The 14,078-nt window shown below is 44.2% G+C and overlaps 1 protein-coding gene across 1 annotated transcript; it reads left to right on the top strand.

Annotated features, from left to right (window-relative positions):
* The first annotated feature begins 704 nt into the window (after positions 1–704).
* On the top strand, positions 705–12,465 carry LOC135559490 (transcriptional repressor CTCF-like). The gene is made up of 13 exons (XM_029639279.2): positions 705–918; positions 2,351–2,633; positions 2,743–2,934; positions 3,048–3,399; positions 3,770–3,940; positions 4,072–4,205; positions 4,279–4,399; positions 5,700–5,849; positions 5,959–6,119; positions 6,343–6,525; positions 10,476–10,611; positions 10,737–10,889; positions 11,100–12,465. The coding sequence occupies exons 2-13, from the start codon at positions 2,361–2,363 to the stop codon at positions 11,378–11,380; spliced, it is 2,307 nt and encodes a 768-aa protein (XP_029495139.1). The 5' UTR covers positions 705–918; positions 2,351–2,360; the 3' UTR covers positions 11,381–12,465.
* The last annotated feature ends 1,613 nt before the right edge of the window (positions 12,466–14,078 follow it).

The raw sequence follows: 14,078 nt of genomic DNA, 5'->3' as shown, positions 1-14,078 counted from the left end.
ACTTTCTCAGTGTTTAATAACAATTAAACAAAACCCCTCAAATGTTCCGGGCTGGCATCCACTACCCAAAAGCAGCACTTTTATGTCCATGACTTCCAGACTTCAACATCTTTCTAAACTGTACTGCCCTCTCCTGGGTCATGATGGAGAGGAGGCCATAAAATTTTACACAATATTATTTTGACCTTTAATTAAATGATTGATCATTGGAAGGAGGTATATAGGATATACACTGACTGTGCTTTACTTGAACTAAAATAGGTGTCGGTACAAATGTTTGGTGCCGGTACTGTATATTTCTAGGTGCAGGAGCTCCCCAATACTTTTGAGCAAATATTTTATAAGAGGATTAGGAGCTCAAGCAGTAGAACGTTGAGGGGCCGGTACAAGTCAAGCACAGATATACACTATAATAGCCAGCTTCAACCCTTCCCAGCCCCACAATAACATTATGTAATAAAAGCTACATCTTGCACAAACTATTCTTACAAGCATGCATTTATGTTGTGGTTGCATGGTAGTCTTTAGTCTTGAAATATTTAGCTTTTCATAGTAAAATAGCCCTCTTAAGGTAATACAAATTTAACTGTAGAAAAAATCAAATTTTTTGTAGTGTGGAAACAACTGTTCACCCAGAACCACGCCCCCGAACCCTTGAATTCAAAACTGGCGCCCAGACGTCACTGCCACCCAACTGCTGCGGTACCACCCTCCCACTTCTCCCGTCGGGCTTCTGTCTGCGCATGCACACTCGCCTGCTCCAGGCCACCATTTTGTGTAGAGACAACTCTGTCAACGCGTGAGAGGATTAATCGAGCTGGGACGTAAGGGCAAGCTTCCCTACCGTCGCCAGAGGAAGACCGAACAAGCACTGAGCGCTCAAGCAAATTTACCCGGAAAAGGAAGACCGAGGACCAGGTAAAACGGCACTTTCTCCGATGAAGGGGGGGCATTTTTGTAGGAGCTGTCGTCGGCCTCTAGGTGTCACGGTGGGGCTCGCGGTCCAGGCGACTGGCGGGGGGGTGTTTGTCTCCCTCTATCGTTATCGAAAATTTACTAAAAACATTTATAACCCAGAAGTTAGAGCTTCTGTTAAACGTATTAGTGTATTTGGACGGCTATTGGTTCGTATTAAGGCACGGATGGCTTTATAAATGCTTTAATGTTTAGGGTCTTGTTTAGGCCAGGCGTCCATCTTCTCGTGCCCTTTGTTTCCTCTTTTGAGAAGAGAACCTGCGTCTCCGGGTTCTAGAACGAAAGCTCAACATTTCGAGTTTAAACTTTGTATCAATTTCAATGTAACATCCTTAATGTTTCCTGTCACTCATGGTGCTACGATTTGAAAAAATGAAAATGAATATCTTCTGTAGTCTCAGATTTACTACATAGCCCCTGATCTGGGTAGTTTTAGTCTATGTTCTAGAACCATCCGATGGTTCTAATATCAACACTAATTGTATAATACTTTCTATGGATTCGTTATTTTACTGCTTCTCAAAATGGGGCTCTAGTTAAGTTAGCTCGGTAACTAGGTAACGTTTCACAAAGGTTCCCGAGAGTAAACACGGAAGGAGGGAATGTAGAGTAATCTCTTATGTAGCCCAAATAAGTCTGCGAGCACGGAGAGTAGATTTCTTCCAAATCAGAAACTAGATTAGGGGTTGGTTTCCTATCATCGGCACCACGTCCCATCGCGCTAGCCCGGTCCGCCTACAGCCGCCTTTCGATTTAAACTTGTCATGAGAGAGGGAGCCCGAGCTCCCTCTAACCTGCACGCTAATGTTACAAAAACATCCACTCTTCCCTGGGCAAGACACGAGGGTGATTAGGGTAGTTTCCTTTTACCAGTGAGTTTTATACCCCCCCCCACCACCAAAACAAAATATCTGCTTATTTTGTATTTTGGCAGTGTTCTTTTTTTATTGGGACTTTGTCAAATGGTTGGTAGATCAGAGAAGTAGGATTAAAATTAAAATAATCAGCTGATGTTCAGTGATTAGGCCTGACTTGCAGTTGGTGTTCTAATTCATCCCAAAGGTGTTTGATGGGGTTGAGGTCAGGACTATGTCCAGGCCAGTCAAGTTCTTCCATGCCAATCTCGACAAACCATTTCTGTATCGCTGAAACAGGGAAGGGCCTTCCCCAAACTGTTGCCACAAAGTTGGAAGCACAGATTTGTCTGCTGCCAATGTGTGTCTATGGCTGTGTGCTAAATTGTATACACTTGTCTGTAACGTGTGTGGCTGAAATGGCAGAATCCACTCATTTGAAGTGGGGTCCACATACTTTTGTGTATATATATATATATATAGTGTATCATGTGTCAAAGTTATTTTTATGGTCTTAACAGGTCGTTTTCTATGGAGGGTGAAGTCGTTTCCATTGAGACCGCTCAGGTCGAGGGTCTCCAGGACAGTGGGGAGGGACCCGAGCTGCTCCAGACTGTAGAGGCTGCCCTGATGGAAGGGGGTGTGGCACCCCAAGTGGTGACAGGGAATGTTGAAATGATGGTGATGGACACCCTGGACTCAACCCTTGACCCTGCCCTGCTACAGATGAAGACTGAGGTCCTCGAAGGGGGTGGCACAGTGACGGTCACCGGGGGAGACGAGGGACAGATCATCACCCTGCAGGTTAGTGTGATTTGTGAGTTTACGCTGAGAAAGATATCATTTGTAAGCCAAACTTGTAGGCATACATTATTCAGAGAATTGACTGACCCTGACTGTGTCTTGACTTTAGGTGGTGAACATGGAGGGGAACATGGAGCAGACAAGTGCAGCACTGGGGCTTGGACAGCTGCAGCTGGTGCAGGTTCCTGTCACTACAGCCACCGTGGAAGAACTCCAGGCCAGCTTTGTTGACGCCTCTGCAGGCAATACTGAGGCAGAGCCAGTGATCTGCCACACCCTCCCTCTGCCCGAGGGCTTCCAGGTCGGACGCTACTCAACTACAAACACACACTTTGGCCTGAAGGCTCAGGTGAGATGCACTGTCTATAATACAACTCTAATCCCTTCCTGGCAAATTGTTTTTGTCTGGTGAAGGTGGTGAAGGTGGGGGCGAATGGAGAGGTGGAGACAGTTGAGCAGGAAGAACTGCAGGCAGCCCAGGATGTGCTCCAGGTGATCCATGGGGAGGAGGAGGAGGAGGAAGCTGAGCCCCAAGTAGAGGACCAGACCTGGTCCAAAGACCCAGATTACCAGCCAACTGCTGGCATCCGCAAGGGGAAGAAGGGCAAGAAGAGCCGCCTGCGTTACGGGGAGGGGGAACGGGACATGGATGTGTCTGTATACGACTTTGAGGAGGAACAGCAGGAGGGGATGCTCTCTGAGGTCAATGCTGAGAAGGTTGTGGGCAACATGAAGCCGCCCAAACCCACCAAGATAAAAAAGAAAGGTCAGAGTTGTGTGAAAGGTCAAGTTTTGTGTGTATGTGGGGGTATGGCAACCCCTCTCTTTTGGGGTGTGAGGAGGAGATCTATGTGTGTTAAAGGGAGAATCGGCGATGATGCAGAAAGTACAACGCATAGTGGGTCAATTTCCGAAACAACTATGAACGTTGAAGAGCAAGGCTCAACTTCTGTGCTGTTTTGGTCCTGTGGCTACCACGCTCTTAACAGCGTGAAGCGACTCTGTGCACATGTGCAGATACTGTGAGCGCGACGTCTTGCATTTCGCTCATCTCAATATCTGTGGCGCTGCTCGTGGCGACGTCATTTCGCTGAGTCTACCTTTTAATGTGTTTAATAACCTCTTGTCTCTCTCAGGTGTGAAGAAGACGTTCCAGTGTGAGCTGTGTAGCTACACCTGCCCCCGGCGCTCTAACCTGGACCGCCACATGAAGAGCCACACAGATGAGAGGCCACACAAATGCCACCTGTGTGGGAGGGCCTTCAGAACAGTCACACTGCTGAGGAACCACCTCAACACACACACAGGTATCTACGGCCTTTCAGTCGCAGGCTATGTTCAGTCGCAGGCTGTTAAAAAATATATATATTTATCCTTAATGAATTGATAGGGTGTGTGTTAATTATGTTTACTATTGCCCCTTCCCATTCCTTTTTAGGCACTCGTCCTCATAAATGCCAAGATTGTGACATGGCATTTGTGACCAGTGGAGAGCTAGTGCGTCATCGTCGCTACAAACACACATTCGAGAAACCCTTCAAGTGCTCCATGTGTGACTACGCTAGTGTGGAGGTAAGTACATTTGCAATGTATAACTGACATTTTTTTGGAATGTTGTTTAAATGTTTCTTTCTCTTTGCCCCAGGTGAGTAAGCTAAAGAGACACATCCGCTCCCATACAGGCGAGAGGCCCTTCCAGTGCAGTCTGTGCAGCTACGCCAGCCGAGATACCTACAAACTGAAGAGACACATGAGGACACACTCGGGTAACACATACCCCAATCTCTCAGCCTTTCACCCAAGTATTCCTGATTTTAGTTCTGTTGATCGATGCTTCACTACTTGACCAAAAAATATATGGACACCTGCTCGTCGAACATGTCATTCCAAAATCATGGGCATTAATATGGAGTTGGTCCCCCCTTTGCTGCTATATCAGCCTCCACTCCTCTGGGAAGGCTTTCCACAAGCGCATTAGTGAGGTCAGGCACTGATGTTGGGGCTTTGTCATGCTGAAACAGGAAAGGGCCTTCCCCAAACTGTTGACACAAAGTTGGAAGCACAGAATTGTCTAGAATGTCATTGTATATGCTGTAGGGTTAAGATTTCCCTTCACTGGAACTAAGGGCCTTAGCCTGAAAAATGAAAAACAGCCCCAGACCATTATTCCTCCTCCACCAAACTTTATAATTTGCACTATGCATTGGGCCAGGTAGTGTTTTCCTGGCATCCGCCAAACCCATATTCGCCCATCGGACTGCCAGATGGTGAAGCGTGATTCATCACCCCAGAGAACGCTTTCCGCTGCTCCAGAGTCAAATGGCAGCAAGCTTTACACCACTCCAGCCGACGCTTGGAATTGCGCATGGTGATCTTAGGCTTGTGTGCTTTTGATCGACCATGGAAACCCATTTCACGAAGCTCCCGACGAACAGTTCTTGTGCTGACGTTGCCCCCAGAGGCAGTTTGGAACTCGCTAGGGAATGTTGCACCTGAGGACAGGTGATTTCTATATGCTTCCGCACTCGGCGGTCCCGTTCTGTGAGCTTGTGTGGCCTACCACTTCTCAGCTGAGCCATTGTTGCTCCTAGACGTTTCCAATTCACAATAACAGTACTTACAGTTGACTTGGGCAGCTCTAGCAGGACAAACATTTGACGAACACACTTGTTGGAATGGTGGCTCCCGAGTGGCGCAGCGGTCTAAGGCACTGCAGTCCCTGGTTCGAATCCAGGCTGCATAACATCCGGCTGAGATTGGGAGTCCCATAGGGCAGCTCAGCGTTGGCCGGGGTAGGCCGTCATTGTAAATAAAATAAAAATTTGTTCTTAACTGACTTGCCTAATTAAATAAATAAAATGACAGTGCCACGTTAAAAGTCACTGAGCTCTTCACTAAGGCCATTCTACTGCAAATGTTTGTCTATGGAGATTGAGCACACAGCCAATCTTATACACTTGTCAGCAATGAGGGTGGCTTAAATAGCTGAATCCACTAATTTGAAGTTGTGTGTAGATGTATATCTCTCTGTCTCGCATACAACCTATTAAAGTGTCTCTCTGGCAGGTGAGAAGCCATATGAGTGCTACATCTGCCATGCTCGTTTCACGCAGAGCGGCACCATGAAGATGCACATCCTGCAGAAGCACACAGAGAATGTGGCCAAATTCCACTGCCCCCACTGTGACACAGTCATCGCTCGCAAGAGCGACCTGGGTAAGTGACTCGCTTGTGCACAGTCATATCTCTTCTGCTGAAATACTGTCTTGTAACCTGGATCAGTCTGTGTTCCTTACATTTGGATTGTCCCCTCTCTCACTCTCAGGTGTGCACTTGCGGAAGCAGCATTCGTTCATGGAGATGGGCAGGAAGTGTCGTTACTGTGACGCTGTGTTCCACGAGCGTTACGCACTCATCCAGCACCAGAAATCCCACAAGAATGAGAAGCGCTTCAAGTGCGACCAGTGTGACTATTGCTGCAGACAGGTACGTGAAAGAGACTTTCTCTGCTTGTTTCCTCTCAATCTTCCCTGATTTGAAATGGTGGATGTCCACCAGATATTTGCCATCATCATCAATCTGAGATGAGGAGAAGAGGCCACGTTAGATTATTGAGATGCATCCCATGGATATGTTTGGAATCAGCCGGAGACTGTTCTAGACCTTGGTGTGTTCACTGACTGTCCTATGTTTAACCTCTGACCCCTAGGAGCGTCACATGATCATGCACAGACGCACACACACAGGGGAGAAGCCGTACGCCTGCAACCAATGTGAAAAAACTTTCCGGCAGAAGCAGCTGCTGGACATGCACTTCAAACGTTACCATGACCCCAACTTCATCCCCACTGCCTTCGTCTGCAGCAAGTGTGCCAAGACCTTCACTCGCAGGGTAAGGGGACAATACACATCCACACAGAAAACTAAAGGATTTCTTCACATCCAAACCCATATCCTCCTGAGCAGAATACAGGACACACACAAAAACACACCCTCCCACCAGGTAGGGGAGGTTTGAAGCCTAGTTGCTCCATTGTGTGTTGTGGTCTTAGTTCCTTCAGAAAGTATTCATACTGCTCAACTTATTCCACATTTTGTTTTACAGCCGGAATTAAACATGTTTTTCTCACACCCATCTGCACACACTATCCATAATCACAAAGTGAAAACATGTTTATTGAAATGTATTATAAATGAAATATCTCATTTCCATAAGTATTTACTCCCACGGGTCAATACTTTGTAGAGGCACCTTTTGCAGCAATTACAGCTTTGAGGCGTCTTGGGTCTGTCTATCACCTGGATTTGGAGTGTTCTGCCATTTCTTCCAGATTTTCTCAAGCTCTGTTAGAGCCACTGAACACGCCAATTGGCAGTTTTTTTTTATGTTGCTCATTAAAAGCGGGATTTCAGTCTTTCCTGACCAAAATCCGCATTTGGTTTATGATTGTACCCCCATGAGTCACTGAATAAATCTAAGAGAACTCAAATCTCTAAATAATTTGTATGTTTTTGCCAAGGATGTCTTAGTTGCACAATTTTGTTTCTAACTAACTTGTGAATCCAACCACGGTGTCAGATTTGATTTAAAAAATGCTTTACGGCAAAAGCATACCTTGCATTATTTGAGAACATAGCCCAGCAGACAAATCATTACAAACAGTAAACAGCCAAGTAGAAGCGTTACACAAGTCAGAAATAGAGATATAACTAATCACTTTCCTTTGATGATGGTTGCACCTCAGAAGGCATTCAATAAATGTTACTTTTGTTCTATAAAGTCTCTATATCCAAAAACCTCCGTTTTGTTTGCATTTTCTTCAGTTATCCACAGGCTCAAACGCAGTCACAACAGGCAGACAAAAATCCAAATTGTATCCATAAAGTTCATAGAAACATGTCAAACAATGTTTATATTCAATCCTCATGTTGTTTTTAGCCCAAATAATAGATAATATTTCAACCGGACAATAACGTTGTCAATATAAAAGGTAAACAAGAAATTCACTCTCGGTCGCGCGTATGAAAAGGCTCTGTGACACTGCAGGGTCCATTCATTCAGACTGCTCTTACTCCCTAATTTTTCAGAATACAAGCCTGAAACAATTTATAAAGACTATTGACATCTAGTGGAAGCTATAGGAACTGCAATTTGAGACCTAAGTCAATGGATACTGTAATGGCATTGAATAGAAAACTACAACAAACAAAAATATCCTACTTCCTGAATGGATTTTTCTCAGGTTTCGCCTGCCAAATCAGTTCTGTTATACTCACAAACACTATTTGAACAGTTTTGGAAACTTTAGAGTGTTTTCTATCCAAATATACCAATTATTTGCATATCCTATCTTCTGGGCCTGAGTAGAAGGCAGTTTAGTTTGGGCACGTTTTTCATCCAAAATTCCAAATGCTGCCCCCTACCCTAGAGAAGTTAAGCCAGATGGGGAACGGCAGTGAACAGCCAGGCATCTTCAAGTCTTTCCACCGATTTTCAATGGGATTTGTGTCTGGGCTTTCGCTGGGCTACTCAAGGACTCTTACATTCTGCTCTGAAGCCATTCCAGTGTTCCTTTGGCTGTATGCTTGGTCATTTTTCGGTTGGAACATAAATCTTCACTCCAATCTAAGGTCATTGGTTATAAAGCAGGATCTCATCAATGATTTACCTGTATTTGCCTCCATAGTGCTTTGCATTCAGGCCAAGGAGTTAACCTCTAGCGTCGAGCAATCTTGTATCCGGGAGCGTAATCATAGCCTCAAGCTCATTACCATAACGCAACGTTTCCTATTAATGAAATTAAATAAATATATTCAAACACAAGCTTAGCCTTTTGTTAACAACACTGTCATCTCAGATTTTCAAAATATGCTTTTCAACCAAAGCTACACAAGCATTTGTGTAAGAGAATTGATAGCCTAGCATAGCATTAAGCCTACCATTCAGCAGGCAACATTTTCACAAAAACAAGAGAAGCATTCAAATAAAATCATTTACCTTTGAAGAACTTTGGATGTTTTCAATGACGAGACTCTTAGTTAGATAGCAGATGTTCATTTTTTCCCCAAAATATTATTTGTGTAGATGAAATAGCTCCGTTTTGTTCATCACGTTTGGCTAAGAAAAAGACCGGAAAATGCAGTCACTTACAATGCCAAACTTTTTTCCAAATTAGCTCCATAATATCGACAGAAACATGGCAAACGTTGTTTAGAATCAATCCTCAAGGTGTTTTTCACATATCTATTCGATAATCTATCAGTGGTGGCAGTTGGCTTCTCATCAGAAGCAAACGGAAAAATACTGCAGCTGGAGATTACGCAATAATTGCGACGGAGGACACCAAGCGACCACCTGGTAGATGTAGTCTCTTATGGTCAATCTTCCAATGATATGCCTACAAATACGTCACAATGCTGCAGACACCTTGCTCCTTGACAGCCATATAAGGAGTCTTTGGCATGAGGCGGTTTCAAAAAATGCGGCACTTCCTGATTGGATTTTTATCTGTTTTTTTTTCTGTAACATCAGTTCTGTGGCACTCACAGACAATATCTTTGCAGTTTTGGAAACGTCAGTGTTTTCTTTCCAAAGCTGTCAATTATATGCATAGTCGAGCATCTTTTCGTGACAAAATATCTTGTTTAAAACGGGAATGTTTTTCATCCAAAAATTGAAATAGTGCCCCCTATATCCAAGAAGTTAAATTGTTTTCATCAGAACACAATCTTTGCCGTATGATCTGTCGTTCACGTGCCTTTTTGCAACTCCAGGCGTGCTGGTGCCTTTTTTCTCAGTAGTGGCTTCCGTCTGCCCACTCTCCAATAAAGCCCAGATTGGGGAAGTGCTGTGGATACTGTTGTCCTGCTGGCAGGTTCTCCCATCTCAGCCATGGAACTCTGTAGTTCTGTCATTGGGTGCTTGGTCACCCCCCTGACCAAGGTCCTTCTTGCACGGTTGCTCAATTTGGTTGGAAGGCCAGCTCTAAGCAGAGTGGGTGCTTCCATATTTTTACAATTTTTATATATTTTTACTTATTTCCCGATGATGGAGACCACTGTGCTCTTTGAAACTTTGAACACTCCAGTAATTGTTTTATACCCTTCCCCAGATGTCTCATCACCATTCTGATTGTTTCTTGTACTTCATGGTATAGTTTCTGCTCTGACATGCACTGTTAACTGTGGGACCATATATATAGACAGGTGTTTCTAAATCATGCCCAAACAATTGAATTATTCACAGGTGGACTCCATTCACATTGTAGTGACATCTCAAGTATTATCAAAGGAAATTGGATGTATATGAGCTCAATTTGGAGTGTCGTGGCAAAGGGGTGTGAATACTTGTGTAAATGAGATTTCTGTATTTCAATAAATGTGCAAACATTTCTAAACATGTTTTCACTTTGTCATTATGGGGTATTGTGTGTAGATGGGTGAGCGAGAATATATTTAATCCATTTTGAATTTAGGCTGTAACACAACAAAATGTGGAATAAGTCAAGGGATATGAATACCTGTTTACATTTTTTTTCCCATTATTCTTTTTAAACCAGTTACACATAAGAACAACGACTACATCTCGTCTGCCCAGACCCACATGCTCACACCGCATCCCTAGTACCAGCATTATTGTTTGCCACATGGCCTTAAATTGTACCAATTTGTCTATCTAGGTCACCCACGCTATTTCAATAAATCATTAGATTTTTTCCCCCGTTATGTTAATTTACATGTTTTTAGTATAATTGTTCTCAAGATGAGTGATGAAGAGTCTCTGGGCTGGATGATTATCTCACTATTTTCTGAAGGCACTGTATATTACTGTTTGCTCCTCAGAACACCATGCTGCGTCACGCAGAGAACTGTAATGGAGAGAACACAGGCGACGAGAACGGGACCCCGCCCAAGAAAGGCCGCCGCGGCAGAAAGAGGAAGATGCGCTCCAGACGGGATGACGATGATGATGACACCGGTACGACCAAGTCACAGTTAATTTTATTGTTCTTACACATGCAACAATATCATGTAATGTTATTTAGTGTGCATCTTAAGAGTACAGTGCTAAAATCAGGTCGTTCTTGTTCTTCTCTTCCACAGAGCCTGAGCTGGATGACATTGAAGAAGAGGAGGAGGAGCTGCTATCTGAGATTGAGGTGGAACAGGCACCACCGGTTGTCCCTCTCCCTGCCCCTGTTGGCCCTCCAGCCAAAAGGAAACGTGGAAGACCTCCAAAGGCTAAACCTGCCCCAAGTGAGTCACACTCTGGTACTCTGTTGGAATAATTAAAAAAATACCACCCTCTCAACTTAATTTGTTGAAGGAATCACTTTTCATGCAGACATGCAATCGAGTGAATACTTTGGCCTTCACATATTTAATCAGGTGCAGATCACTGATCAGTACCCAAAGGGACTCAAAACAGCTGAACAGATTGTAAAAGTGGTTTTCTTCTTCCCTCAGCGGCGGCAATCATCCGTGTGGAGGATGAGACCACAGGCGAGGTGGATGACATAATCGTGAAGAAAGAGATGAAGGCAGAGCAGGCGAGCCAGGAGGAAGAACCTGTTGAGGATGAAGTGCCAGCAGTAGAGGTGGAGCATGCTGAAGGAGAGCCTGCCAATCAGGTAGAAGAGTCATTCCAGGGGGAGGAGGTGGTGCAGGAAGTGGTACTGTCTGTCACAGAGGCTCCGCCCAACGGTGACCTCACTCCTGAGATGATTCTCAGTATGATGGACCGGTGATGAAGACGAAGCCTCTTGTCTACATCTAACAATACAAATTGTCCCCTATCTGTACACTCACATGCACCCCATTTGTACCCACTCTCAAACACACATACCTGCCCTCGCATACACCGTACACGTATACCACACATGATCTCTCTCTGATGTTGATGATAATGCCTGGGACATGTCTAAAGATACCTTTAGCCCATTCTATTTTTTTAAGAGCTTATTTACCTCTCTTGCGATCTCTATCTACATCCTACTGCGAAACCCCTGACACCCTCATGTTGAATTATGTTTGTATACAGAATCTAGAATCTAGATTGTCACTGGAAAAGATGTAAGGAGAGGGGGTGTGGTTTAGCTCATGATGTATTATGTCATAAATCATGTCCTCATTCTGCTGTCAATTATGTTCTATAGGCCCTCAGAATGCCTTCTCTGTAGCATATTTTGGCCCACATTTAATCTCTTCATGTTGGCCCTCTTCTCGTGCTCTGTTGTCTGTCTAAAAAGTATCATGTGCTTTCACCCATGGAATTAGCTGGGGTTCAAAGGTTAGGGGTTCAAAGGTTAGGGGGTGGGATGACCTGAAATATTCTGCTTTTACAAACTTAAACTGTTTTCAAATTAAATTGTTAAAGCTTTTAGAATGTATTAGTTTTTTGGTTTGATGCTTTTTTTTTGTGTACCATCAAAATGAAATGCTAGGGGACTTGAATGGCAATGATATGATTGGAGGGGTGGGAGAATGCTTGACTGTACAGCTAATAATAATACAAATTTAAAAAAGATCAACCTACTGGGGTGTCATGAGTCAATTTGCTTCAGTTTCAGCCTTGATTAGGCTAATTTAGTATGGCATGTAATACTGAAATATAGACGTTATAGGATGTTCGATCATGTTCAGACTACAGCATAATCTGCCCTATTTATCTGCTACATGGTTCTGACAGAAGGCTTATGCCCACAAGTCTCTTTAGAAACCTGTTTGGAGTAGTAGGTGAACTAGACTATTTTGGTTGTTCGTGTTGAATTTCTTTCAGAGGATCTGCCCTCTGATATTGAGTGCTTTATTAAAACACAATTTTAGTCCCCTACCTGGTTTTCCCTTGCTTGATATTTGAATCACTTCATGGAGATTTACACACACCAGAAACCCATTGCCAGATCACCAGTCATCCCCTGAATTTTCTATATCCCATCCACGTAAAATTAATTATTAATTTGTCATTTCAGCACATTGTTCCCTTCCTGCATTTTGGTCAGTTCCATGAAGAACCTTAATTTCTATTATAAATGAATATATACTAGACTGCCTTGTGCACCTGCACTGCTCTCCCTCTAGCACAAGCTCTAAATTTCTCCATTCTCTCTCCGTCTTCTCATTCTTTTCGTCTTTCTGAGGGAGGGGGGGAGGAGAAAGGCGAGGCCCCTTGTTGTCAAATCTGTCAGTCTAGCTCAGCTTGGCCCCTCCTACCTTGGTGGAGGCAGTGAATACTGCTGCTGGTGCTCTTAGCAACGGTGCCTCGGCAACAGAGCCACGGCAACGGAGCACCACGGCAACGGAGTGCTGTGTCTCCCCTTATGGAGCTTCCATTGGGCGGGCCGGCGCTGAGGCACTACACCCGCAGCAGACCTAGACCACACCGACAAAACCAACACCTCCGCCCCAGCAGACCACAGGTACAGAGAGATGGAGAAAAGGGGGTGCTGTGTAGAGGCATAATGGAAGGAGGGGGAGATGTGATAGGGTACAGTGGGAAGAGGCAGGGGAAGGGAGGGAACATGCCTGGTGCCTGCTTGATTCAAGGTACTTGGATCGCAACAGCAACCAGCTGCTTGCATATTCAACACCAATAGTGTGTGTTTGGGGGGGGGGGGGATTGCATTGGTGTATAGGATTGTGATTATATGTGGCTAATTTCTAGGGCTATATAATGCTTCGTCTGAAGCTGGCGGGCTTTTTCTTGGTAGGTGTGAATTTTCTCTACCTTAGCCATCATCACCCTATCCATTGTATGCCTGCCATTGGTACTGTATCAGTCACGATCAGAGTTAACACATGTAATGCTGCTTTTGTTGGATGAACTAAACCAAACCTAATCACATGGGCAGGCTTAGTGCCACACGACATGACATCATAGGGTCTTACTGGTTTTCTGAGTCAGTCATTGGTAATTGTACATACCAATGGTAGTGTGATAATGTAGATCTAGGGGATATACAGTGGGGCAAAAAAGTATTTAGTCAGCCACCGATTGTGCAAGTTCTCCCACTTAAAAAGATGAGAGAGGCCTGTAATTTTCATCATAGGTACACTTCAACTATGACAGACAAAATGAGAAAAAAAATCCAGAAAATCACATTGTAGGATTTTTTATGAATTTATTTGCAAATTATGGTGGAAAATAAGTATTTTGTCAATAACAAAAGTTTATCTCAATACTTTGTTATATACCCTTTGTTGGCAATGACAGAGGTCAAACGTTTTCTGTAAGTCTTCACAACGTTTTCACACACTGTTGCTGGTATTTTGGCCCATTCCTCCATGCAGATCTCCTCTAGAGCAGTGATGTTTTGGGGCTGTTGCTGGGCAACACGGACTTTCAACTCCCTCCAAAGATTTTCTATGGGGTTGAGCTCTGGAGACTGGCTAGGCCACTCCAGGACCTTGAAATGCTTCTTACGAAGCCACTCCTTCGTTGCCCGG

Source organism: Oncorhynchus nerka, linkage group LG28 (assembly GCF_034236695.1).
Source record: "Oncorhynchus nerka isolate Pitt River linkage group LG28, Oner_Uvic_2.0, whole genome shotgun sequence".
NCBI classification, from domain to species: domain Eukaryota; kingdom Metazoa; phylum Chordata; class Actinopteri; order Salmoniformes; family Salmonidae; genus Oncorhynchus; species Oncorhynchus nerka.
This window is presented reverse-complemented; position numbering and strand designations above follow the sequence as displayed.

Bases quoted from the DNA above. Each gene is read 5' to 3' on its own strand.
- LOC135559490 (XM_029639279.2), top strand. From the start codon at position 2,361: ATGGAGGGTGAAGTCGTTTCCATTGAGACCGCTCAGGTCGAGGGTCTC. The intron at 3,400-3,769 runs GTCAGAGTTGTG...TGTCTCTCTCAG, and splicing joins CACCAAGATAAAAAAGAAAG to GTGTGAAGAAGACGTTCCAG. The intron at 5,850-5,958 runs GTAAGTGACTCG...TCTCACTCTCAG, and splicing joins CGCTCGCAAGAGCGACCTGG to GTGTGCACTTGCGGAAGCAG.